Source organism: Prunus dulcis, unplaced genomic scaffold, assembly GCF_902201215.1.
Source record: "Prunus dulcis unplaced genomic scaffold, ALMONDv2, whole genome shotgun sequence".
NCBI lineage: Eukaryota > Viridiplantae > Streptophyta > Magnoliopsida > Rosales > Rosaceae > Prunus > Prunus dulcis.
This window is the reverse complement of record NW_023010018.1, coordinates 2,076-29,131: the sequence shown is the minus strand read 5'-3', so window position 1 is coordinate 29,131 and position 27,056 is coordinate 2,076. Positions and strand designations below refer to the sequence as shown.

Here is a 27,056-nt window from a genome sequence, read left to right as displayed (position 1 = left end):
CTCCCAATAGGCTCTATAAGGGCTTTTATATATTATGTCATGTTAAAATGGATTTATTAGTGAGATCCTTAAAAAATAAATAAATAAAAAATTCTGTAAACATTTCCAATTTGATATCATCACCCTCTCTAAAAAAATTTCCATCTTTGGTGGTAAAAAGTTGTTATTTTTATTTTAAAACTATTGCCCGATTTACAATATGAGTTCTATTTGATAAATGCAAGAGACTATAAAATATGGTGTAAGCTGTTTAAGTTGTTATCATGTAATGTTTCCTCCCCAACTTTTGGGTGAGAGTTATATTATGAATGAATTTATCTTTTGACCAAAAAAGAATTCGCAGACATGAGATCACAATATTGAATGGTGGCTTCATGAAATTCTCTTTCAAGATGGGATGGATAAGTGTGAGGATGAGCGTTGACCTGGGTCATCAAATCGAGACGGGATCTCTCTGTCCCCTATTTCCATGTCCTTTTAGAGCATTTTCACACTTTGTTTTTTTTCTTTTTATGTCAAAAGGTAAGAGGAGACAATGATTGGTACTATTCATATAAATAATGTCTATCGTAGTAATTTTTTTTTGTTAGTTTTCTATGAGATAAAAGAGGGAGGAATTTGTATAGAATTTTGATATGGGAAATGAAATCTTGGCCTCACCACAGGATACCACACAATACAAACAAACACTAAACTATCACTGATAAGTTCCTCCCATACAGAGAAAAACAGAGAGAAACAGAGAATTTCATGGTGGAGATGGAGGGCATAGAGCACAGAACAGTCCAAGTCAATGGTATAAACATGCACATAGCCGAGAAAGGCCAGGGCCCACTCATCCTCTTCGTCCACGGCTTCCCCGAGCTCTGGTACTCCTGGCGCCACCAGATCACAGCCCTCGCCTCCCTCGGCTACAGAGCCGTCGCGCCGGACCTCCGAGGCTTCGGCGACACCGACGCCCCCGATTCCCCCACGAGCTACACCTGTCTCCACGTGGTCGGAGACCTCATCGCCCTCCTGGACGCCATAGCCCCCGACCAGGACAAGGTGTTCGTGGTGGGCCACGACTGGGGCGCTTACTTAGCTTGGTTCCTCTGCCTGTTCCGGCCCGACCGGGTCAAAGCCTTGGTCAACCTGAGCGTAGCTTTCATGCCTAGAAACCCTCAGAGGAAGTTCATTGAATCTGTGAAAGCTGTTTATGGGGATGACTATTACATGTGCAGATTTCAGGTTCAATCTCATATGTCCCCTGTTTTTTTGTTTTTATTTTTAATAAAATTTCTGACTTGTTTGTTTGGAAATTTTGTGGTCCACTAGTTTTCAATCTGTTTTTTTGTTTTTGAATACAAGCGATATTAATCTAAACTACCCGATGGAGATTTGAAATTTTTTTTTGGGTTTTATTTTTTTTTTTTTTTTTATGAAACATTTTATTTTTTGTTTAAGTTTAATGGTTACAACATTTTCTATTGCTGGACTCACTTTCGAGGTGATTAGTTTAAAGGAGATAATGGTTTTAGATAACCTTGATTAGTTGAAAACGACCATGTATCTAATGAGTCCAAATTTCATTGCCGTGTGGCCCTTATCTTAAGTCTTATTTTAATCGTGATTAATTGTTAATTAAAGTTTCGGCTTGTTCAAGGCAAGTAGTTTAATAGCAGATTATGTGTGAACACCTTTTGATTGCCTCGTTCCTCACACCAACTCTTCCTCGCCAAGGAAATGAAGTTCATATAGTTTTTCAGCTGATGCGAATTTGTCTTTTGGGGGTTTGAATTTCATGGAAATGTTCTCATGTTAGATTGCTGTGAGGGGTTACGGTACATATACTCAGTATGAACATTTTGAAATACACCACTTGTTGGGTCATTATGACCCGTTGAGTGATTCCCAACGAGTGGTATTTCGAGGATTTTGTACTAGTGAGTATGCGAATGTAACGTAAAAAATTGTGTTGCTATATTGTGACTAAGGCACATTGATTAAATTAGTGTGAAATGTTGTAAACGTTTAGAAGCAACATATATGGTTGCATAAATTTCAGTTCTGGGTTGTGATAGATAAACTAGTCATGTTACAGGAGCCAGGAGTGATGGAAGCTGAGTTTGCCAAACTTGGTACTGCAAGAGTTATGAAGGAATTTCTAACATATCGCAATCCTGGTCCACTTTTCCTGCCTAAAGATAAAATGTTTGGACATGCCCCAGATGCTCCAATCGTGTTGCCGAGTTGGTTGTCTGAGGATGAAGTCAACTACTATGCCAGCAAATTTGAGAAGACAGGATTCACTGGGGCCTTAAACTACTACAGAAACTTGGACCTGTATGTAATTTCCTTTAAACTTAGTTTACTTGAATTTCATACGCACAAACTAATTCTAGCAAGAAAGAGCTTTTCTTGTTTGTCGAATATATATTCTGAAGGTTTGCTTTGAATGCAGAAGTTGGGAGCTCACTGCAGCATGGACCGAGGTTCAAGTGAAAGTTCCAGTTAAGTTCATTGTGGGAGACCAGGACCTAGTTCATAATTCTCTTCACGCAAAGGACTTCATACACAAAGGTGGGTTCAAGAAATATGTGCCACTTCTCGAAGAGGTAGTTGTAATGGAAGGAGTCGCCCATTTTATCAACCAAGAAAAGCCTGATGAAATCAGCAAACACATTCATGACTTCATCGTTAAATTTCACTAATTAGCTGTCTATATATATATATATATGTATATGTATGTTGTATGCTGCTGCTGTTTCAAACTCTCTGTTGTGCATTCATTAATAAAGTGTTCTGTATTTTGAGATGGGAATTCGTATCCTGGAGATTGCAGCAGCAGCCTCACAACTTCATGTGTTGTATCCTGTATTTCGGATTTGTGCTGGTATTTCATTTTCAACATCTTTGGTGGATTTTGGCCTAATTTTGAACTACATTATTTTAATTTGCTTTTATTTGGCATATTTGAAAACTTCCTAAATCGTATTATAACGTCTATATTTGATTTAAAAGTAATGATTTTTCTTTTCTTTTCCTTTTGAGGTGACACAAAAGGAACGGTTTCCATGATTTTACGAAAATAAAGCTTGTTGAATAATTTGCAGTTCTCTGTTGGCGTGGGCAAAACACCATAGTCAAACCAGAACCATTAGAACAGGTTGGTTTGGTTTTCATACTAAAACAGTGTAATTTTGAATCGTTAAAGTATCTCTAGAGTAAGGATTAGTTGATATCATCACACGTCCATATCAATCATTTGACAAAAAAAGAAGTTTAAAATCCCCAAACACTTCGAATTTCATGCCATCCCCTTCTCTCAAAATTTCTCAATCTTTAGTGATGACAAGCTTTTTTAAAATTATAGTTCGTTTTACATTTTGGTGAATAGTACGATATTCATAATAGTACGATTTTTCCTCTCTGCCACCCCGTTTTGCTGTGGTGAATAGGCTGCTGTAAGGTGTCTACGAATTCCATTCATTTCACATAAGTTAGTAAATTCATGTGATGTGAATTCACCGCCACGATCAGTACGAATAATCTTTATGCAATTTTTCTGATTTCTTGTTCCCTGTACGGCTATTTATGCCAGCCTTTGGAGTCAATGAACTGCAGTACATTCACTCAGACTTTCGCACTCTTTAGCTTTCAAAGTTCTAGTTCTTAACAATTGGTATCAGAGCACCCCACTGGGGCCTGGTTTGAAAAAGCAGCAGCTTTCATCTTGCAGCAGCAAGACTCAATGGCGTCTGAAAACAATTTTGTGCAACCTGCGATTCCACGCTTTGATGGTCACTATGATCATTGGAGTATGCTAATGGAAAATTTCTTGCGATCCAAGGAGTATTGGATTCTGGTTGAAACCGGCATCACAGAGCACACTAGTGGGGCTATCTTGACAGAGACGCAGAGAAAGACATTGGAGGAGCAAAGATTGAAGGATTTGAAGACAAAGAACTACCTGTTTCAAGCAATAGATCGTGCCATCCTGGAAACTATCCTCAAGAAGGATACTGCTAAGGATATCTGGGATTCCATAAAAACGAAGTATCAAGGTATAGCACGAGTGAAACGTGCCCAACTTCAAGTTCTTCGCAAAGAGTTTGAGATTCTCCACATGAAGGAAGGAGAGTCAGTTAATGATTACTTTGCAAGGACATTGGTGATCGCGAATAAGATGCGTATACATGGCGAAAAAATGGAAGATGTTGCAGTCATTGAGAAAATCCTTCGCTCAATGACACGCAAATTTGACTATGTGGTGTGTTCCATTGAAGAATCGAATGACATTGACAGTCTTTCGATCGATGTGTTACAAAGTTCATTATTGGTTCATGAGCAAAGGATGACTAGTCATGTTGTGGAGGAGCAAGCCTTGAAGATCACCACTCATGAAGGAACATCTCCAGGCAGAGGTAGAGGACGCGGAGGACTTCGAGGAAGAGGCAGAGGCAGAGGACACCAGTTTTCCTACAATCAAGGAGCACAATTTGACAAGGCAAATGTGGAATGCTTTCACTGTCACAAGTTTGGCCACTATCAATATGAATGCCCTAACAAAGAGAAGGAAACTAAGGTGAATCTTGTTGAGACTGAAGAAGAAATTCTCTTGATGGCTTACATCGACAAAAAGAAGAATCCATTAGGTGATACTTGGTATTTAGACTCTGGCTGCAGCAATCATATGTGTGGTAACAAACTCTTGTTCTCTGATCTAGATGAAAATTTTAGAGAAAATGTGAAGCTTGGAAACAATTCTAGCATCTGTGTTATGGGTAAAGGGAATATTAAAATTCGGTTGAATGGTAGCATGCAAACAATCACTGGCGTATTTTATGTCCCAGAACTAAAGAGTAATCTGGTTAGTCTTGGTCAGCTACAAGAAAAGGGTTTCGCAATCCTTATTCAAAAGGACAACTGTCAGATTCATCATCCGGAGAAGGGGTTTTTTGCACAAGCCCAAATGACAACAAATCGGATGTTCCCTCTATACACACAGATGCCACATAATGATCAAACTTGCTTCACTTCAACCACACAAGACACAACATGGCTGTGGCACTATCGTTATGGGCATCTAAACTTTAATGGATTGAAGACCTTAGAGCAAAAGAAGATGGTAAGCGGACTGCCTCAAATTCAAACTCCTTCAAAGGTATGCGAGGATTGCATTATTGGAAAGCAGCATCGTGACTCATTTCCAAAAGAGAGTACATGGAGAGCTACAGAAGTACTGCAATTGGTTCATTCAGATATATGTGGACCAATTAACCCAACATCAAACAGCAACAAAAGGTACTTCATTACATTTACTGATGACTTTAGTCGTAAGACATGGATTTATTTTTTGGGGGAAAAATCTGAGGCCATTGTTGCATTTAAAAGATTTCGTGCACATGTTGAAAAAGAAACTGGAAATTGCATAAAGATTATTCGTACTGATCGTGGCGGTGAATTCACATCACATGAATTTACTAACTTATGTGAAATGAATGGAATTCGTAGACACCTTACAGCAGCCTATTCACCAAAGCAAAACGGGGTGGCAGAGAGGAAAAATCGTACTATTATGAATATGGTACGAAGCATGCTGACAAAGAAAGACATCCCAAAGAAGTTTTGGCCAGAAGCTGTCAACTGGAGTGTTCATATTTTGAATAGAAGCCCCACACTTACTGTTAAAAACATGACACCTGAAGAAGCATGGACCGGACACAAACCAGTTGTTGATCACTTCAGAATATTTGGATGTCTAGCCTATGCACATGTACCTGATCAGAAAAGAGGCACTTGATGACAAAAGTGTGAAATGTGTGCTACTTGGTGTTAGTGAAGAATCAAAGGCGTATAGGCTGTACAATCCAGTCACTCAGAAGATCATTATTAGCCGTGATGTTGTGTTTGATGAAGGTAGTTGTTGGAATTGGGGCAACACTGTATCTGAATCAATTCCATTTGATTTAGATATCAATGATGAAAGAAGGACTGATGCACAAATTTTAGAAGATATCTTGCCAAATGTTCCAGCAAGTGAAAACATAACAGAACCTGAAGCACAAACTTCCAGAGATATGATGTCAAATGTTTCAGCAAACGAACCTTCTGAAGATCAACCTTCAAACTCAGATGCTCAACGGATCAGAAAAAGGCCTGTTTGGATGACAGACTATGTAAGCGGAGATGAATTATCAGATGATGATAATGTTGCTCATCATGCTTTGTTCGCAGACAGTGATCCAGTGCTCTTTGAGGATGCTATTAATAATATAAAGTGGAGGAAAGCTATGGATGTAGAAATAGAGGCAATCGAGAAAAATGATACCAGGGAATTGACTGATCTTCCAGCAGAAGAAAAAACCATTGGGGTTAAATGGATCTTCAAAACAAAGCTCAACGAGAAAGGAGAGGTTGACAAATACAAAGCGCGACTGGTGGCAAAGGGATACACGCAAGAATATGGAGTTGATTATGCTGAAGTCTTTGCACCGGTTGCAAGACTTGACACCATTCGTTTGGTGGTATCATTGGCAGCACAAAACTCTTGGCCCGTTTATCAACTTGACGTGAAATTAGCCTTCTTGCATGGTGAGTTAAATGAGAAAGTTTTCATTGACCAGCCTCCAGGTTATGTGAAAAAGGAGAATGAGAAGAAGGTGTTCAGACTAAAAAAAGCATTATACGGACTGAAACAAGCACCCCGAGCTTGGTACAGTCGAATAGATGCTTACTTCTCTAAGGCAGGATTCCAAAAGTGTCCTCATGAGCATACTTTGTTCGTCAAATATGGAGAAGGAGGTAAATTTTTGATTGTTTGTCTGTATGTAGATGATTTGTTATTCACTGGAAATGATGAAGCCATGTTTGTTGAATTTAAATCATCTATGATGAGTGAATTTGATATGACTGATCTGGGAAAGATGCGTTACTTTCTTGATATTGAGGTAGTGCAATCGTCTTGTGGAATCTTTATTAGCCAGAGGAAATATGCTCAGGAGGTTCTAGAAAGATTTCAAATGTCTAATTGTAACCCAATCCAAAATCCAATTGTACCAAGTTTTAAGATTACAAGAGATGCTGAAGGAGAGAGTTTTGACAGCACCTATTACAAGCAAATCATTGGAAGTCTAATGTATTTGTCAGCCACTCGACCAGACATGATGTATGTTGTTAGTCTCCTTAGTAGGTTTATGGAGAAACCAACTGAACTTCATTATCAGGCTGCAAAAAGAGTGCTCCGCTATTTGAAAGGTACTGTGGATTATGGGCTGTTTTATAAGAAGGGAAAAAGCAATGAGTTAGTGGGATTTAGTGACAGTGATTATGCTGGGGATTTGGAAGATAGAAAGAGCACATCTGGTCATGTGTTCATGTTAAGTTCAGGGGCTGTTTCATGGTCTTCAAAGAAGCAGCAAGTTGTCACTTTGTCTACAACCGAAGCTGAGTTCATAGCAGCTGCTTCTTGTGCTTGTCAGGCTGTATGGTTAAGAAGAATACTTGAGGAATTACATTTCAGAAGAAGCCTACACTGATATACTGTGATAACAGTTCAACGATCAAACTTTCCAAGAATCCAGTGCTGCATGGAAGAAGCAAGCACATTGATGTCAGATTTCATTTCCTTCGTGATCTTACAAAGGCAGGTGTTGTTGATCTAGTTCATTGTCAAAGTCAAGATCAGATTGCAGACATATTGACCAAGCCTCTGAAGCTAGAAGCATTTGAGAAGCTGCGTGATCTACTTGGAGTTGGGCCAGGTTCTACTGTAAACTGATTGCTTGAATAGCATTCAGTTTAAGGGAGGGAATGTTGGATATTTATCCATTATTGTTATTTGATTTATTTAGTTAATTTGCTTATGCTAATAATCCCTATTTACCAGGAAACATGGTTAGTGTTTGACCTGATCTTTAGGAGAATCCCAATAGTCTAGGGTTGTTAGACGTGAGATATTTTGTTGCTTATTTTTCTGATTTCTTGTTCCCTGTACGGCTATTTATGCCAGCCTTTGGAGTCAATGAACTGCAGTACATTCACTCAGACTTTCGCACTCTTTAGCTTTCAAAGTTCTAGTTCTTAACAGTAAGACACTGTAAAATACTTGCTTAATTGTTAAGAAGGAAACAAGGTCACTTGATGAATTTGTTTGGTTCAATTATATTAATTTGAGGTCAATCAAATTCAAAAAATAGAAAATATCAAACATATCATTTTCATTTGTGCACTAGTGCTTTTTATAGGGAAAAATTTGTAAGGAGATTCTCTAATAAGTATTTTATGTTAATCATTGATTGCATACTTTTAATCTCTGCAATTAGATTGCATTTATTAAATATGTTGTTAGTCTTTTAAATGTAATTCAACAACAGAAATTAAAAGTATGTAATTAATTCTTAACTTAAATACTTATTGGAGAATCTCCCGAAACTGGAAAACTGTAATTGCCTATCCAAAAATGGTTTTTTCTTTGTTGATTTCTAGTGGACACGTGATTACCGAGATGGTACGTGATACGGTACCGTTGTATAATTTCTCCTCGTTCACCTTTCTTTCTAGCCAGTTGTCACCTTCAAATTTCTCGCTTTCTTTCTCAGCAAACGAACGCTCCTTTTGTGCCACTCTATAATTCTCTATCAATATATAAATACCACACAATACAACCAAACACTAAGCAATCACTGATAAGTTCCTACCATACAGAGAAAAACAGAGAGAAACAAAGAATTTCATGATGGAGATGGACGGCATAGAGCACAGAACAGTCCAAGTCAATGGCATAAACATGCACATAGCCGAGAAAGGCCAGGGCCCACTCATCCTCTTCGTCCACGGCTTCCCCGAGCTCTGGTACTCCTGGCGCCACCAGATCACAGCCCTGGCCTCCCTCGGCTACAGAGCCGTGGCGCCGGATCTCCGCGGCTTCGGCGACACGGACGCGCCCGATTCGCCCACCAGCTACACCTGTCTCCACGTGGTCGGAGACCTCATCGCCCTCCTGGACGCCATAGCCCCCGACCAGGACAAGGTGTTCGTGGTTGGCCACGACTGGGGTGCGTTCATTGCTTGGTACCTCTGCTTGTTCCGGCCGGATCGGGTCAAAGCCTTGGTCAACATGAGCGTGGCTTTCCTGCCTAGAAACCCTCAGAGGAAGAGCCTTGAATCTCTAAAAGCTGTTTATGGGGATGACTATTACATCTGCAGATTTCAGGTTCAATCTCATCCGTCCCCTGTTTTATTTAAAAAAAATTAATTTTTCTGATTTTTTTTGTTTGGAAATTTTGTGCCCCATTAATTGGCAATCTGTTCGCTATCTGCAAGTCAAGTTTGTGTTTTTTTTCCTTTCTTTTTCTGGGTTCAATTGAAATGGGGAATTTCAATCAATTCCGAGGATGTTGGAGGTATGGATATTCAGATCATAGGACTTCGGTTTAGGGTTTTGTGTATCTGGCCAAAAAGAAAAAGAGAAAAGAAGAACAAGGGATTTGTTTGGGTTAATATTTTAACTTGAGACAGACTAATGAATGCATCTTGGGTTAATATTTTATCTTTTGTTTAAGGATTGATTCTTTTGCTTATTATTATTTAATCTCTTAAGTCAAAGAGTTACAGCATTTTGTATTGCTGGACTCACTATTCCAAGTGATTAGTTTAAAAGGGATAATCTTGATTAGTTGAAAACGACCATGTATCGAATGAATCTGAATCTCACTGCCTTGTGGCCCTTCTCTTAAGTCTTGTTTTAAAGAGGGTAGCAATCATTGTCGTTAATTACAGTTTCGGCACCTTTTGATTGCCTCATTCCTGATGTAATCCACTCCCACCAACTCCTCCTCGCCAAGAAAATGAAGAAAATTTTACTTCATTTAGTTTTTTTAGTTAATGTAAAATTTGCTTTTGAAGGTTGAAATTTCATGGAAATGTTCTCATGTTAGGTTGCAATACACCACTCGTTGAGTGATTTCCAACGAGGGGTATTTCAAGGTGTTTGTATTGTAGGAAAATCTTGTTGCTAATTGAGAGGGACATTTGATTCCTTCAGTACTTCCCAACGAGTGGTATTTCGAGGTTCTTGTACTACGTATGTGAATGTACTGTAGAAAAATCGTGTTGCTAGATTGTGAATAAGGAACATTGATCAAATTAGTGTGAAGTGTGTAAACGTTCAGAAGCAACATATATATTGCATAAATTTAACTTCTGGCTTATGAAATGATAGACAAATTACTCATGTTACAGGAGCCAGGAGTGATAGAAGCTGAGTTTGCCAAGATTGATACTGCAAGAGTTATGAAGGAATTTCTAACATATCGCAATCCTGGTCCACTTTTCCTGCCTAAAGACAAAATGTTTGGACATCCCGTAGATGCTCCAATTGTCTTGCCGAGTTGGTTGTCTGAGGATGAAGTCAACTACTATGCCAGCAAATTTGAGAAGACAGGATTCACTGGGGCCTTAAACTACTACAGAAACTTGGACCTGTATGTAATTTCCTTTAAACTTAGTTTACTTGAATTTCATATGCACTAACTAATTTTAGGAAGAAAGAGTTTTTCTTCTTTGATCTCCAATATCTAATGGTAATTATTGTTTTTTATTATTTCCCATTTCATTGCAGAAATTGGGAACTCACTGCTGCATGGACTGGGGCTCAAGTGAAAGTTCCAGTTAAGTTTATTGTGGGGGACCAGGACCTAACTTATAATTCTGTGGGCACCAAGGACTTCATACACAAAGGTGGGTTCAAGAAATATGTGCCTCTTCTGGAAGAGGTAGTTGTAATGGAAGGAGTTGCCCATTTTATCAACCAAGAAAGGCCTGATGAAATCAACAAACACATTCATGACTTCTTCGCAAAATTTCACTAATTAGCTGTCTATATATGTATGTACTTTGTATGCTGCTGCTGCTGTTTCAAACTTTCTATTATGCGTTTCTCGATCGCGTGACTTTTTAAGTGCTTTTGTGTGACTTTGAAGTGTTGTGTTTTTTGAGATGGTAATATATATCTGATGTTCTTCTAGCCTACAACTCTCCAAGAAAGTTTAAACAATAACTTATGAGTGCTGCTAAAAGAACTCAAAAATTAACTGAGTACACCCTATGATCTAAGTACATCCTAATATTTTAATTAAAATATAAAATTAACTAAGTACACCCTATTTAACTACCAAAAATACCCTCGGTACACCTTAATACACTCAATCACACAATATCCTAATACCAATCCTAAACCAAATTTTTCTTTTTACATGAATTTGTGCCCTATGTTTAGATTTATAAATATATTGAATTTACATACACAAACATTGAACTTATTATTTGATTTCACAAGTTATATGAAGGAAATTTCAGGGCCCCTCAACATATTATTTGGATCTAAACCAGAAAGCTATAAAGGCATTTCCGATGTTTGTAGCAAGTTTGCAGCATACCCACATGGTCATGGATATCTTCAAATCATCAATATTAAACAACCCCAAAACTGCTCCCTTTGAAGAGCAAATTAAAACCAATTTCCGGAGGAAGGTTACAAAACATTGTGGCCGGTGAAGAACAAATCGAGACAGTATAACCCATTTGATAATAAAATCAAAATGAGATGTATCAATATCAGACGACCACCGCGCCAGTGTACGGCGTTGCTATAATGGTGGAGAAGCGTATGCGACGACGGTGTTAGTGAGATGGTGGAGGAGATAACGTTATGAAGGAGGAGTGCGATGTCCAGTGGAGGAGACGACGACGGTGTTTCATAATTCAATATATCATTTTTGGTCATTTTATATTAGGATACATTAGTAATTTAATAACTAGTTTGGTAGTAGGGTGTACTCAGTTAATTTTAAGATTCGTTTAGCAGCACTCTAACTTATTCATGCACTTCCACTACTTTCCACTTTAGGGGATCTGAACAATCTACTCCACATCCTCAATTCTGTAGAGAAATAGAGAGTTTAGAGAAGAATAAAAAGTAGAAAAGGAGAATAGCCCACGATGGGTATTCTGATTCTATTTGATCTCTTTACAGTTGACTTTGAATAGAAGGAATATGGGCTGAAGGAAAGTAACAACGGTAATACATAAAATAGGTAGTTCCAATATTACAGGCGTTGAGTGGGAGAATTATGCAATCACTCTAGATTTGCTAAAAGTAAAGGGCCGCACAGGGGTAGTAGCAGAAGGTAGCAATAGTTAAGTATGGCAAGGCTCTAAAATACTTATCCAGACGGCTCAAGTTAATTTTGTCTTCTAACCAAGTTCATCTACGCGCCAAAATACTAAGAACAGTAATTAATTTTCCGATACCGATGATGAAATGGTTGGTGTGGGATCCGTAATACCTAGCCATTACTTTGCCATTACCTAGCAGGAACGATCAAATCAGTTAATCCACCTCCCACAAGCCCTTCCATCAGTCCTAATAGGAAGAACTGTGGAAGTAACCAAAAGATAGTCATGGCAACAGGCTTTACAGTGTGGTCTCCAACTCCCACCCTCCAAAGGTTCTTCATCCTCTGGATCTCAACCTGCCATGCAGCAAAACAACACAGCATGCTGCAAGCCATTCCGCACCCGATTCTCACCCGCGTCGTAGCACTTGAAGATTTCCATTTCTTTGGAACTGTTCGAGACAATGACTTTGAAATTGACCTAATGCAGTAGAAAAAAAACTTCAGGGTTAGAGCCTGTGAAGGGGTTGTCCAAGTTACTGAGTTGTTCAAAGAAGAACGTGCTTCCAGCTGCCATTACCACACTGCACCCAACGTAGGCTAACCACGTGGCTAGCATTTCTTGTACTAAAAGTTTTTTCTCCTTGATCAGTTTTTTAATTAGCGCCCAAAATTTACCTCCTCCTCCTGCTAGTATCTTGTCTAGACGAAGGCTTAAGCTTCCTGGGGCTTGGCAAGGCTCCTTCCCTCTTTCTTGTTTTACGATATTGTTCTCTTGGTTCTGCGCTTCTTCTATGCTAGCCTCTCGTTCAAAAACTATAGATTCTTTATTATCGATGAAAGAGTAGGAGGAGAAGCCAAACAAAAATACTACATAAGAAACAACCATCGCAAATGTTGAAATCATGAAGGTCCGCACCCAAGTTGCTTTTAAACGGAAAGAGGTATCACTGCGCCCAAATACCATGTTAGAGCCCACAAAGTTTTTCTCCAGAAATCCAATCCTTGTTGTTCATCTGGCATTCTCTTGGGTTCTTGGGTTGGCTTAAAAATTGCTGGTGAAGAAATTCATTCAAAGCAGCTGAACGTCCAGCTTCGCCCAATGATAATAGTAGTATCCATAGAATACAAAGGCAGCAGTATCTAGGTCCATGTACTTATCATAAAGCCAAAATAGAAGCACAACCTGCGAGGCCAATTATGTTCAGGGGTTTAGAGAGATTGCAAAAAGTGTTTGATTGAAAATACGAGTTTTATTGATTACACTTACGTACGGACGGTGCTGCTTATTTTATTTTTGCGAATTAGGAAAAGGAAGTTTTCATTGATAACCACGTTCAATTATTCATACATTTTGGAATACTAGCAATGGCGGAGCTATGTGTGGACCAGAGGGGTCCAGGCCCCAACTCAACTCTCAACTCTCTCTTAAATAATTTAATGTTGTGTGTATGAATTGAATATTGAAAAAGGATACAAGAGTTTTATATATACAACAATCAGAACTTGATGTGTGAAAGCTGTAATTTAAAGTTTATTTCTTGATTTTTACTTTAGGCTATATTGGTCCAAATGTCTGAAAATGATTTTCAAGACGCACTCATTCCCTTTATTTTATGTTTTACAAGAAGGTCACCTCTAATCTCAATTCCTGGTTCTGCCACTGAATACTAGTAAGCCCAAGATCATACTTTTGGCTAATCAAATTAATTAAGGATACTTACATTACATGAAGATAGGCAGCATTTGTAGTGGCAATTATTGGAAAGCTGCCACTATACGTGTGTGAGATATGAGCGAGGACAATCACCATGATATCTGTTACCCCTTCTTGCATATTTGTAACAACGGCAGCTATTTGAAAATGTGGATGCTTCTAGTTGTACGTGACGTACCTTATCAAGATAAGACACTATCGCATGGTTTACGAAACTATGACTCAAAACCGAACCTGCGTATATTTATTTAGTTGGCCAATGGCCACCACAAAGAAATTTTTTGAACCGTGTATCCTTCCCGTATAGATGACTTGGGCCTTATCCGGGGGCCTTGGGTCCGTCCTGGGCCTTAGATTATGGATCACCTCAACAAGATGATCTGCACACTTCGAACGATATCAGAACTGGGGCAGACTGGGTGGATTCCAGCCTAACCCTCTCTGATGGTTAAGTAAGATCTTAACTCCAGATTTCAGAGAGAAGGGATGTAAGGCTTTTTATCTTATGAAGAGTTATTACCTTTGTCCTGATGTAGGTGAAAGGTATTTATAGAGAGAGAGGGAGATCAAGATATTTTGTAGAGAAGATATTTATCCACCCTGGTCTAGTTGCATTGAATATTCTGCCTCTGGTCACCTTATAGCTGGACAGAGGTCAGATGGTGAAGTGACAAGTAACCAAGGATGGGAAATGAATTAAATGATCTCTTTCCATCACTTGTCTGTTCACTCGGGTTTTAATGGATATGGCCACACCTGTTTGGGGATGGGATGTGCATTCAACCACTCTTCGTACTCAGCCAGGCTTTTCCACTTAAATGCGTCTTTCATGGTGTCATAGTGGTCGGGTCAATTCTTGAGCACCCGATCACCCATTTCATTCTGATCTGTCATATTCTCTTTAAGCAGTTCTTTATCAGTTTACCTTGGTCGGCTTTGGTATGCGAGCTGTCTTCTGAGGGGCTTGGTCCACAATGATAGTATGAGCTATCAACAATAGCCCCCCCAACTATCTAACTCAAGGAGTCGACCTTGGGTGGGGAGTTGTTTTATTTTTCCTTTTATTGTGAGCCGAGCCCTTTGTAATATTTTTCTTCAGCTGGGGTCGGGTGATGCAGCCCCCAAATCCGCAGCCGAGTAGGCTTCTTGGGATGCTAGGGTTTATGGCGCCAATTTTTTAAAAAATGTGAAGCACTTGAGTAGGCGTGACGTGGCCCAAGGGCAATGACTGATCAAAGGAAGCATTTAAGGGTCTAACAACAGACTGGTTTCGAAGGGTCGTGTCGATACGTTTCCGTCGCTTCAGTTGATAACTCGTGTGACGTGACCACGTGTAACCATCAGAACGTGGGTAGGCAAAGCATGGACGGTGGAGATGATCGGGTGGGTTATATAAATGGAAGAGAAGACCGCTGTTTGCTCCATTTGTTATCCATTGTTGCCGCTGTGAGAGCTCAAAAAATTCCTCCAAACAACTGTGTGCCAGTGCGTTCGTGTGGGCGAAGGAAGGCGGAAGTATCGTTTTGGTAAGGTGCTGCTTCCTTCTTCCTATCCTTTCCTTCCTCTTCCTGCTTTCTTTCCTCCAAGTGTAGGTTCGTCGATTTTGCTTGTGTTGGTATGATTTGATGCTTAGATTCCATCTCTGCCCATCTTTGATTGTGTTTGAAGTGTAGGGAGTCATAGAAAGGATGTCGAGCCGATCAGACCTATCTGACTCGCAGGAAAAGCCGAGCAGCGGGTCGGCTTTTAGAGATGATAGGGAGGATGAGGAGGTGGTAGAGCGGATGTTCGAAGCAGCCGATCAGATGGGCGGGGACATTATTGACGACATGTTCAAGCAACGGGTGAGGCTGCCATTATTGTCATTCCTCCAAAAGTGGATGGCTCGGCTCGGTGTGGTCTTGCAGCAAACGAACCCTAATGTGTATAGGACAATGATAAGTGTCCAGGCTCTGGGGCGGAGAGTGCATGGATCCGAGCTGACCATAAACCAGATGCTGCATTGTTTTCTGTTGAAGAGAAGCCCGCACCAGATCGGCTTCTGCTATCTCCAGAGTGCAGTGGGGAAAATGATCGAAAGTAACCCATCTTCCCAAAAGACGTGGAAACCACACTGGTTCTACGTGGTGGGGGCGTGGAAATTCCCGGAAGGGGTCGAGCCGAGGCGACAAAGAATACAAAGGCGGTTTAGGATGCCAGGTCGGGTTGTGGTGCCAGATCCTTTTAAGTCTTGTACCCCTTTTTGGCGTACTTGCTCGGCTGTTCCTGTGACTTTGGCCGTTGCCGTATTTGTTGTTTGTGTGTTTTTGTTTTTGTTTTTGTTTTTTGCCTGCGCTTATGTGAAAAGAGACTAACATATGTTGATTAACAGTGGAATTGGAGCGAGCCAATCTGTCGGCTGCCTAGCAGGAGCAGGTGGACTAAGTGCTAGTACTGCCGAGCACCGAGAGAGCAGCGGACAGATATTTGGCAAACACTAATTTAGAATGAACAGGAGAAAGAAACGTTCATTAAGTAGGCGTTCATTAAGTACAAAAGGGGTAGGGCTCTGCTCACACAAATCACGCACATGCATGTTCACCAAATCCGTATCCAGGGGCCTTGGGCCCGTGCTGGGCTTTAGATTATGGATCACCTCCGCAAGATGATCTTGAGACTTTGAACGATATCAGAACTGGGGCAGACTGGTTAGATTCCAACCTAACCCTCTCTGATGGTTAAGTCAGATCTTAACTCCATATTTCAGAGAGAAGGGATGTAAGGTTTTTTATCTTATGAAGAGTTATTACCTTTGTCCTGATGTAGGTGAAAGGTATTTATAGAGAGAGAGGGAGATCATGACAGAACCCGACCCAATTTCCACTTTGGAATCCGAGTCGAATCCTGCGCGTGTCCGACATCTGGCGAATGTCGGGCACAAAAGACCTTTTTACCCTTCTCGTCTCAAATTCTTTTCAGATTTCCCTTAGACTTCTGTCGAAATTTCGGCAGAGTCTCCCCTGTATTTTGACCAATCCAAAAATTTTCCACCTATTAAACAATCAATAAATTCACACCAACTGCCAGAATATCTCAAATAACCCATCTCAACTCTAGTTTCACAGTTTCAACTAGATATCAGAGCATTTTCTAAGTTTCAGAGTTTCAAGGATTTTCTACAAAACTCTACCTTACGTGGTGACGCGGAAGCTTTGAATGGCCCGGTGGTGGATCCCGCGTACTTCTATGGCCTGGGGGCGAAAAACAAGTTGAAAAGGTGAGTGGACAAAAATAATGTTCTTGAAAACAATTTTATAAACATAATAACCCCCATTTAAAAATAAGAAGAAGTCTAAATTGAGGGTTTGTCTAGATTTCAATATAGAGTATTCAAATAAGCATGTAAAAACCTACTGATGACTGTGCTTGTATAACTGAACCAATATGTAAAGATATAAATGCACGAATATCAAGAAACTGATATAAAATAACTGAAAGTCATACTTGAATAAAAGAAAACTCAAATCCTCTGAAAAATACCACCTATTTGTACCCCTGTCATGTCCGTCAATTCCCCTGGCAGGTCTCGGGCGCCACGCAGTCTACCCGAGCCGCAAACTGGCGAAATCAGGGGACTATGATCAGCCTGATCCCGCCGGCAGATCCTCGATGACACCAAGTCAACTCGAGTCGCTCTGGCAGGATGCAGGGGACCGTAGTCAGCCTGATCCGCAATCCTGGCAGGTCTCGGGGACACAGAGTCAGCCGAGCCGCAATCCTGGCAGGTCTCGGGACACCAAGTCTGCCGAGCCGCAAATCCTGGCACTCACGGTCCGAGCGTCCCCGAAACTCATGAGGCAAAGTCAAGTGCACTGACATAAACTGAAATCGGACTGGATGTCCGTAGACATCGGTCCAACTGTGGGTAATCACCAAAGAAAATGGGTACGAGGTGGTTTTAAAATAAATTCCTTTAGAAAAATATCTGAGTAATAACTGTAAAGCTCAAGTTGTGCTGCGGTCTCAACTGATTCCAACCTCAAACTCTGTTTCTATAACTGGTAAATAAGCAGCACAGACTTATAGAACTATTACTGTACTAATCATGTTCGGGACCACAATAAAGCTTACTCAAGATCAAATAAAGAAATTTATTCAAATAAACTCATTTATATAAAATCAATATAAAATCACTTATGAAATCTTATTTATAAAAATCCTTTATATAACTCATTTATATAAAATAATTCATGAAAGAAAGTCCACTCACTACTGGTCCGAGCTAGCTGGACCCTTCGAAGGTCCCTCCTGTGGGTTAGCTGGACTCCTGGTGCCTGATTATCCAAGAATAATAAATTAATAAACTGCTGGACAAAAAGAATTTAAATTAAACACCCTGCCCCCGGCTCCTAGAAATACTTGCATCTCATCCCAAGTTACTCCTATGCCCACATTAGCCCTTTCAGACACTTGGACCAGTTTTGGAAGGTCCGACGCTCAGCTAAGCGATAAACTGCCAGATCGGTCGACCCGGGACCCCATGGGTGCACGATCTCCGATGGCCAATCTGGGCTTCCCTGAAGGTTCCTTACAGAGAGGGAACCATGTTCTGCGAGTTTGGTCCAAAACAGACGGTCGGATTGGCCAAAATCGCGTTATCGTTTAAAATCCAAACCCTAACCCCAGGGTTCGCGATTTCGGAGTATCCGGAACTCCGATTCGCAATCCGTCGAATCCTACACGATCCTGAGGTCATGTAGACCGACATATCCGAAATCCAGCGCGATCCGATTATTTGATGACACTCCACCCATGGATCGCGCGATATGGAAAATCCGTTCGGGGCTCAAACGGACTCCGAATCGAGATCCGCGAAATCCTACGCGCTCGTGACGACACGAGGGTCACAAAACTGCACAGAATTACTTCACCACCCTCGCCCACGCACCCCAGCACGCGCGGGCAGATTTGAGTGTCTTAAGCGATTTCGGGTGGCCGAAAAATCTCGGAACCAAGACTCCAAACTCCTAACCTAGGTAAAACACCCCATTTTGAGTCACTTTTGTTCTTGGACATACCCCAAAAAGTGACCAGAAACAGTAGTTTTTGGCGGCCGAAGTTTTGGCCAGAATTCAAGTCGAAAATTGATCGCTTTAGAGCTAAAATCGATCGAAACCCATACATCCATCAGCTAGAACGTGAAAAATAGCTGAGAAACCATACCTTACTCGATCGATTTGGTGGAGAATTGAAGGAGAAATTCGAGCTGGAAGTTCGGGTGGATTCGGACGAACATCCGTCGGAAAACATGGTTTTCCGATCAGCTCCGGGCGGCCCAAGGGTGGAGGTCGGTCAGGTTTTGACGGCGAGAGGGAGGCGGACCCGATGGTACCCACGACGGAGATCAGCTCGGCCTGTGGTGGCCGGGCCGTCGCCGAGAAGGTGAAGGGTCGCAATGATCGGGTGCGACGGGAGGGAAAGAGAGAAGAGAGAGAAAGTGACGGGGAGAGGAGAGAGAAGGGATAAAAATCTGACTTTTTGGCTAAATTACCATTTTGCCCTTCGCGGTATTTAGACCATATCTTCTTCGTTACAGCTCCGATTCGGGTCTACTCCGTGTCTACGAACTCGTTTCGCCACGCTCTACGCAATGGCGTAAGCGAAATTCCCAAATTCTTTCTCGATTAAAAAGTCAAATTTTCTCCCATTAAAATATGCGAGGGCAAACTTGTCTTTTTGCTAAAAGATATTTTCCTTACTTTTTAGATATTTTCTTTCTTTTTAGATATTTTCTTTTGGGTTATTACAGATCAAGATATTTTGTAGAGAAGATATTTATCCACCCTGGTCCAGTTGCATTGAATATTCTGCCTCTGGTCACCTTATAGCTGGACAGAGGTCAGATGGTGAAGTGACAAGTAACCAAGGATGGGAAATGAATTAAATGATCTATTTTTATCACTTGTCTGTTCACTCGGGTTTTAATGGATATGGCGACACCTGTTCGGAGATGGGATGTGCATTCAACCACTCTTCGTGCTCAGCCAGGCTTTTTCTGTAATAACCCAAACCTAAAATTCATAATTAAGGAATAATTTATTTTGAAAAAAGACAATTTTGCCCTTGGAATATTTTATTAAGGAAAAAATTGACTTTTTGACCGAAAAGGAATTTGACAATTCTACAGACACCGTTGCGTAGAGCACGGTGAAATGAGTTCATAGACACGTAGTGGGCCCGAATCGGAGTTGTAATGAGAGAGTTATGGTCAAAAGAGTCTCAGTGGCACAACTGTAAATATTTTGAAGTTGGATTTTATAAAATCAGCTCACTCTCTCTCTCTCTCCTCTCGCGCGATCTCTCTCTCTCCTCTCTCCCGTTTTCGTTCCGCCGCCTTCCAGGAAACGTCGACGCCGCCACAGGGCACCACCGGCCGCGGGATCGGTGGCGTTCGAACCGCCGCCGTCTCCCCTTCCTTTCCCAAACGTTCCCCGCCTGCGGCACGACTGGTGCTGGCCGGAAAATGCGAAAAACCGACGGGCATTCACCGAAACTTCACAGCCGCCGATCTCCTTCCTCCGGCCACCATTTTCGTCGACCGAGGTATGGATCTTAAACCTCTCGAGCTGTTCTAGCTGCCTGTCGGGTAGGAATTGATCGATTCGTAGTGTAGCTATTGGATTTTTGAGGTTGAAGTTTCGGCCGACTTTCGGCTTCCATGATCGGTCACTTCCGGTCAGTTTTTGAGGTAGGTCCAAGAACAAAAGTGGTTCCAAATATGGTGTTTTATCTAGGGTAGGAGTTTGGAGCCGTGGTTTTACTTTTTTCGACGAGGTGTAATCGCTTTGGACACCCATCGCTGCCGGCGCGTGGGTGAGGGTAGTGCAGTGGCCCTGTGTCTTGTTGCGATCCTGAGGTTGTCACGAGCCCGTAGGATTTCGCGGATCTCAATTTGGATACCGTTTGAGCCCCGAACGGATTTCCATATTGTGCCATTTCTGGGTTCAATACTGCTGAACCGTTGGATCGCTCTCAATTTCAGATATGTTGTTCTAGATAATTTCAGAATCGTGTAGGATTCGACGGATTGTGAATCGGAGTCCCGGATACTCCAAAATCACGAACCCTGGGTCTAGGGTTTAGAAATTTTACGATCACACGATCGTGGTCAATCCGATCGTCAGTTTCAGACCAGACTTGCAGGACTTGGTTTCTTAAATGTGAGGAACTTAAAGGAACTTTCAGATTGGTAATTGGAGGTCATGGACCCCACGGGGTTCCGTATCGACCAACATGGAAGTTTATCGCTTAGTGAAGTCTCGAGTCTTTTCAGAGGGTTTTAAACATTTGAAATGCCTAAGTGGGCAGAAAAATGACTTTAAAGTTAGTGCACGTACTTCTAGAATCGGATGGTCAGGGTTTTGCTTGCATAACTTATACCGAGCAGTTTTATTAATTAAATATTCATGATGGTTTACTCAGGCACCCGGGACCAGGCAGACCCGCAGAAGAGACCTTCAGGAGGTCTAGCTAGCTCGGACCAGGAGTGAGTGGACTTTTCTTTTATAAATGATTTTATATAAATGAATTTCATTATTTGATCTTGAATAAGTTTTATTAATCGTGATTTTTCCTAGCATGCTTTATGAAGTTAAATATCTTACTTATATGCTGCTTAGTTGATTATGCTAAAGAATTATAGAAAACAGAGTTTGAGATTTATATCAGATAAAATAGCAGCATAGTTCAGATTTGCCAAAATACAGTTATTTGTCAGACTTTTCAGAGATATTTTATTTTAAATCACCGTGAGTACCCAACTACAATTGTTGCCTTCAGTTATGCCGATGTCTACGGACATCCAGTTTACCCTCAGTTTTGTCAGTGCACTTGACATTTGCCTCACGAGTTTCGGGGACGCCGGGACCGTGAATGCCAGGATTTGCGGCTCGGGTTGACTTTGCGTCACCGAGACCTGCCAGGATTGCGGATCAGCCTGACTACGGTCTCTGAATCCTGTCAGTTTGCGGCTCGGGTTGACTTTGTGTCACCGAGACCTGCCAGCTGATCAGGCTGACTATAGTCCCCTGAATCTTGCCAGTTTGCGGCTCGGATAGATTTTGTGTTGCCGAGACCTGCCAGGGGAATTGACGGAATTACAGGGGTACATCCGAGTGGTAGTTTTACTTGATTGCAGTGTTTTTTTGAAAGGTTTGAGTAGATTGCTTTTATGCAAGTTTTATTGATCTTGAATACGATTGTATATATTTATATAAATATATAAATACCTTGATAAGCATGTGAATGCCGTGAGTTTAGTATGATTCAAATGCAGAGTACATATTCAGTTTTATTTAACTATTTCTACAATGGGGGTTAGTATATTCTTAGGATATTTGCGAGCTGTCTTCTGAGGGGCTCGGCCCACAATGATAGTATGAGCTATCAACAAAATTAAAAACAAAAAGAAAACAATCACAAGTTAGTTTCAAATCAATCACCAAACCTGCTACTGTAACTAGTGTATCAATCTGTCGATGTAAAGGAAGTGAAAATTGACTTATATTTGGACCTGATGTTGTCTTCAATGAACATAAACTTTCTTGTATGTGAAGCAAACGTACTTGAAATCTTGCAATTGCAGGCATATATGGTACTGATGACTCTCCACTGGAGAGAGAGAGAGAGAGAGAGAGAGAGAGAGAGAGAGAGAGAGAGATGAACAAGGGAGATTTGGTTTCAGACAGTGTGGAGGTCTAGGAGAGACAGAGATTTACAATTTAGAGAAACCATTTGAGATTGGAATGGGGAAGCCACCTTTGCGTTTAGATTGCATTATTAGAAGCCAATAAGAATATGCTATTTTTTTCTTTGGAAGAACATGAAAAACAAGAGGAAGACTTTTGTAAAAAGAAAGGAACCAGAAGAGACCAGGGTTTGCATGATTTTCTTTGTCTGTAGCTCCACATGTGCATCGAGAACAGCATATACACTATGCCATGAAATTTACTACTGGGTATGGTATGTCAGGATCCCTTGGTGGTGTGGTCCAAGTTTTAAAATGACCATCATATATATAAGATCTGATGAATCTCAGGATCCCTGTCATAATTTTAGTGATTATTCTGAATACACCTCCCAGTGGTTGTTAATTGCAGTTTGCACATCTCAAAAGCACATATTATATGTGAACGTACCCTTTTTTGAATGCCTCAGTCCTAAAGTTAACGTCCTATCCTAAGAATAGAAAATGTTTGTCACATTTGGAACTTTCATGACTTACCAACATAAGATGTTGAAGACATGTCTTTTAAGCACAGAAGAGAGAGAGAGGTCAAGAATGTGCTTGTATATTGAGGGTATAAATTTTACATACTGAACATCAAGCTTGGACAAAGTACAAAACTTTAGAAACTTTCACCGGACAACAGAACGGTGCTGTTTCCTACTCTCGGAAACACCCCAAAAACATACAAACATATGCATGCAATTTAACATATATAAAACTGTTAACAAACTCATTGCTAATAACTCTTGTGTTAGGACTTAGGAGATCTAAACAGTTGCGATTTCCACAACTCCACTTCCATTACGGCCTTGTTCGTGTTCTTCGATGGCGGAGTTATGTGTGTCATCCTTGCTATAAAAGTAAAAGCGGACATACAAGTAGTAGACGAAGCTACAGAGACTTAGAAACGTTAGCCGTCTGTAAAACTTGTCCAGACGACTCAGATTTATGCTGTCATTGAACCATCTATGACTAAATGCTAAGCTAATAGGAGCAGTTAGTAATTTTCCAATCCCCACCACTAAGTCGCTGGTGTGGGATCCATAATTCTTAGCCATTTCTTTATCCTCCTCGTCCACTCTATCAGCCAAAAGATCAATCAATCCATCTACGGCCAACCCTTCCATAAGTCCTAACAGGAAGAACTGTGGAACCAACCAAAATATGCTCATAGAAATGTCAAAAGTGTCATCTTCAAGCCCTGCCCTCGTAACTTTCCTCATCCTGTGGATCTCAACCACCCAAGCAGCAACGCAACATAACACAGTAGAAGCCATTCCACAGCCAATTCTCACCCGCGTTCGCTTTGGAATTAGTTTGGGGAAGAGAAATGAGATTATGTACCTCGAAAAGGAGCTAAGCACATTGAAATAAACTGCAGGGTCATAATTGTGGATGGGATTTTTCAAGTTACTGATTTGTTCGAAAAAGAAGGTGCTCCCCGCTGCCTTTACCATACTGAATACAAAGAAGGCCAACCATGAAGCTACAATTTCTTTGCGCAAACGTTTTTTCTTCCTCACCTTTTTGTTCAGTGTCCAAAGGTTCTCTCTTTCCGTGACTTGGGGATGCTCCCCTGCTTGTGCTTCTTTATTGTTTTTCAAATAATCGTTGAACCCAAACCAGAACAATAAATAAGAAACTGCCATTGCAATTGTTGAAATCATGAAGATCTGAGTCCAAGTTGTTTTTGAAAGGAAAAGAGGTACCACTGCACCTAAAAACCATGGAACACCCAGAAGTCCTTTTTATTCCTTTCTGCCGTTTCTTTCGTCACCTGTTGGTCGCCACCAGCTTCTGTATGCTTTTCTGCCGTTATTTCTTTCTGTTCGCTAGCTTCTTCCCATCCTTCCGGTCGTTTGTCATCTGCGTCCTGTTTCTTTATGTTTGCTTAAACATTGCTTCTTAAGAAATTCTTCCAATGCAGCGGATCGCCCAGATTCGCCTAATGTTAATAGTACCACAGCTCCATAGAATATCCTGGCCATTGCTGCGTAGTCCTCACTCTTATATTCATTAGGAAGCCATAACAGAGATAGCCCCTATATAATTAACAAGAATAGCAATCAAAACAAGTCTTGAACAGTTAATTAATTAATGTTAATTCTCTTCACTATAAGGATTTCAGGGAAGAACATGTACTTACAAGAATATAGGCAGCATTTGTGGTGGCAATTATTTTGAGACCACCATTGAATGTGTGTGAGAAATGAGCTAGGAAAATCACCAATATGTCTGCTACCCCTTCTTGCACATTTGTAACTACGGCAGCTATTAGAAAATGTTCATGAAAACCAATTCTCTTGGAGGTACATGATCAAGATAGACATTATCGCATGGTTGACGAAGCTATGGCTCAAAACCAACCCTACATTATATATATATATATATATATATATGTGTGTGTGTGTGTAGAAATAAAAAGAAAATTGATTAGAAATTAGTTTGAATCACACTCTTTAAAATATATCATTATACTTTCATTTTAAAGTATCTCTGAGATAAATACCCTGGATGCATATTGTAGCCTTGGAAAAGTAGAGGTACCTATGGATGCACTCTCTCACAAAGTGAATGAGTGCTCCCAAACCCATTATTGAGGAGGGAAGTGCGGATAATCTTCAGTCGATGTAAAGGAAGTGAGGGAGGGTCTTCTGCTTTTGAAAGCAAAATCTGCAGTCTTCACAACTAATTAAATTAGTTCCCTCTTCCTTTGCAAACGAAATGCATAGTAGCCAAAAAGCTGAAGAAAAACAATAGCAATGAAAACATATGCATCAAGAACAAGTGAATATGCATGGCATTACTAATAAGCGCATTGGACGACCACCAAGATTTTAGCCCAAATAGACAAAATTTCTGTTGAAAAATCGTTGGACGACCACCAAGATGATGACTTTGTGTTGGCGTATGTTGATACGTTATGGGAGCCCAACCTTCCTCACAAGAAGTAAAAGAGCACCACTACATTTTAGTATTTGCGCGACGAAGATAATTTCGTCGCACAAACTAACATATTGTCGCACAAACAAAAGCGCGACAAAAAAATCGTCGCGCGTAATCTGTCGCGCAAAGGTCGTGAAGAAAGACTTTGCGCGACAGATTTTATCCATGCGTCGCGCAATTGAGTGCGACGCTCACCCTTCGTTACACAAAAGGTTCAGAGACGACAAAATTCTTCGTCGCAGACCATTACGCGCGACGAAATGGTCTTCGTCGCCAAAACAATGCACGGCGAATAATTTTCGTCGCGCAGGACGTCTCGTAGACATTTGCGGCACCAAGAGACCATCGTCGCGCAATTCGTAAAAATATTGCGCGACGACAAGATGTTGGCGCGTAAAATTTTGCGCGACGCTAGACTACGTCGCGCGATACGTGCCTAAAACTTCTGCGCGACGACAAGATCTTTGCGCGTAAAATTTTGCGCGACAGTATACTGCGTCGCGCGATGCGTTCCTAAGAATTTTGCGCGACGACGAAACTTTCGTCGCGCAAATGATTATATTTATATAAAAAAACAAAACATTATTTTTTCGGATATATAAATTTGCGCGACGACAAATTGTTCGTCGCGCAAAATTAATATATAATAATAATAATATTACTTTTGTTTTATTTTATAAAAAAATAAATTTGGTTTTTTTTTTTTTTTGGGTAATAAATTGAAATTTTAATCATAAAAAAATTTATGTAAATAACAAATTTATTATATAAAATAAATGTATGCTACAAGAGAAAGATTTAAAAAATAATTACGAAAATAAAAAAAACTAATCGAATAATGTTCCAAAATCTACATTATCGTCTGGCACATGCGGTTCAGAGGTCTGGGGATCTACACGGGCCGGCATCTGGTGGGGATGCTCGGGATGGACGGGCTGGGAGGTCGGCAAATTAAAATTTGGGACTGGAATGCCGGATTGTACGAGGGACTGCAGAATGACCGACATCTGGCTCCGAAGAGTGGCCACCTCTGCTGTCAAAGCAGTGACCTGACTGTTTGACTACGCTGATGAACGGGGTCTGGGTTCCCTCCGCCTGGCATTCCCCATCCCTCGACAATATGTCCCCGGTCTCCTCCCTAGAGTCTGATCCAATGTCTCCGTCAAGATCTGAAACCCAGCATCCTGTGGAGGATCCACAGACTCGATTGGAGTATCGGGAGGAAGTTGGGAGGCGGACTCCTGAAGAACCAACTGGCTCCTCTCCACCATCGTCATCTGTTTAGCATAACATAAAATATAAATTCAAACATTCATATAATAACCTTTAAAGTTGAATGCGTAACATAAGAATTAAAAATAAATAACACTTACATGAAGGGACTCGGCCAATTCATTCCCAGGTCGAACATAAACGTCGCCAAAGACGTCGATCTCTGGGAATTTGGACCCTCCCTAAATTGAACAAA

General features: G+C 40.8%; 4 protein-coding genes across 4 annotated transcripts; 3 read left to right on the top strand and 1 right to left on the bottom strand.

The window, feature by feature from the left end:
* Positions 1-331: 331 nt before the first annotated feature.
* Positions 332-2,914, top strand: LOC117612531 (epoxide hydrolase A-like). The gene is made up of 3 exons (XM_034341214.1): positions 332-1,230; positions 2,084-2,325; positions 2,444-2,914. The coding sequence occupies exons 1-3, from the start codon at positions 751-753 to the stop codon at positions 2,691-2,693; spliced, it is 972 nt and encodes a 323-aa protein (XP_034197105.1). The 5' UTR covers positions 332-750; the 3' UTR covers positions 2,694-2,914.
* Positions 2,797-7,580, top strand: LOC117612533 (secreted RxLR effector protein 161-like). The gene is made up of 3 exons (XM_034341216.1): positions 2,797-2,875; positions 3,637-3,728; positions 7,191-7,580. The coding sequence occupies exons 1-3, from the start codon at positions 2,797-2,799 to the stop codon at positions 7,518-7,520; spliced, it is 501 nt and encodes a 166-aa protein (XP_034197107.1). The 3' UTR covers positions 7,521-7,580.
* A 944-nt stretch (positions 7,581-8,524) lies between these two features.
* Positions 8,525-11,008, top strand: LOC117612532 (epoxide hydrolase A-like). The gene is made up of 3 exons (XM_034341215.1): positions 8,525-9,196; positions 10,225-10,466; positions 10,604-11,008. The coding sequence occupies exons 1-3, from the start codon at positions 8,717-8,719 to the stop codon at positions 10,851-10,853; spliced, it is 972 nt and encodes a 323-aa protein (XP_034197106.1). The 5' UTR covers positions 8,525-8,716; the 3' UTR covers positions 10,854-11,008.
* Positions 11,009-23,408: 12,400 nt separating this feature from the next.
* Positions 23,409-25,016, bottom strand: LOC117612538 (protein NRT1/ PTR FAMILY 5.5-like). Its single transcript, XM_034341221.1, has 2 exons — positions 24,789-25,016; positions 23,409-24,684 (listed from the first exon to the last, which is right to left on the bottom strand). The coding sequence occupies exon 2, from the start codon at positions 24,307-24,309 to the stop codon at positions 23,410-23,412; it is 900 nt and encodes a 299-aa protein (XP_034197112.1). The 5' UTR covers positions 24,310-24,684; positions 24,789-25,016; the 3' UTR covers position 23,409.
* Positions 25,017-27,056: the final 2,040 nt, after the last annotated feature.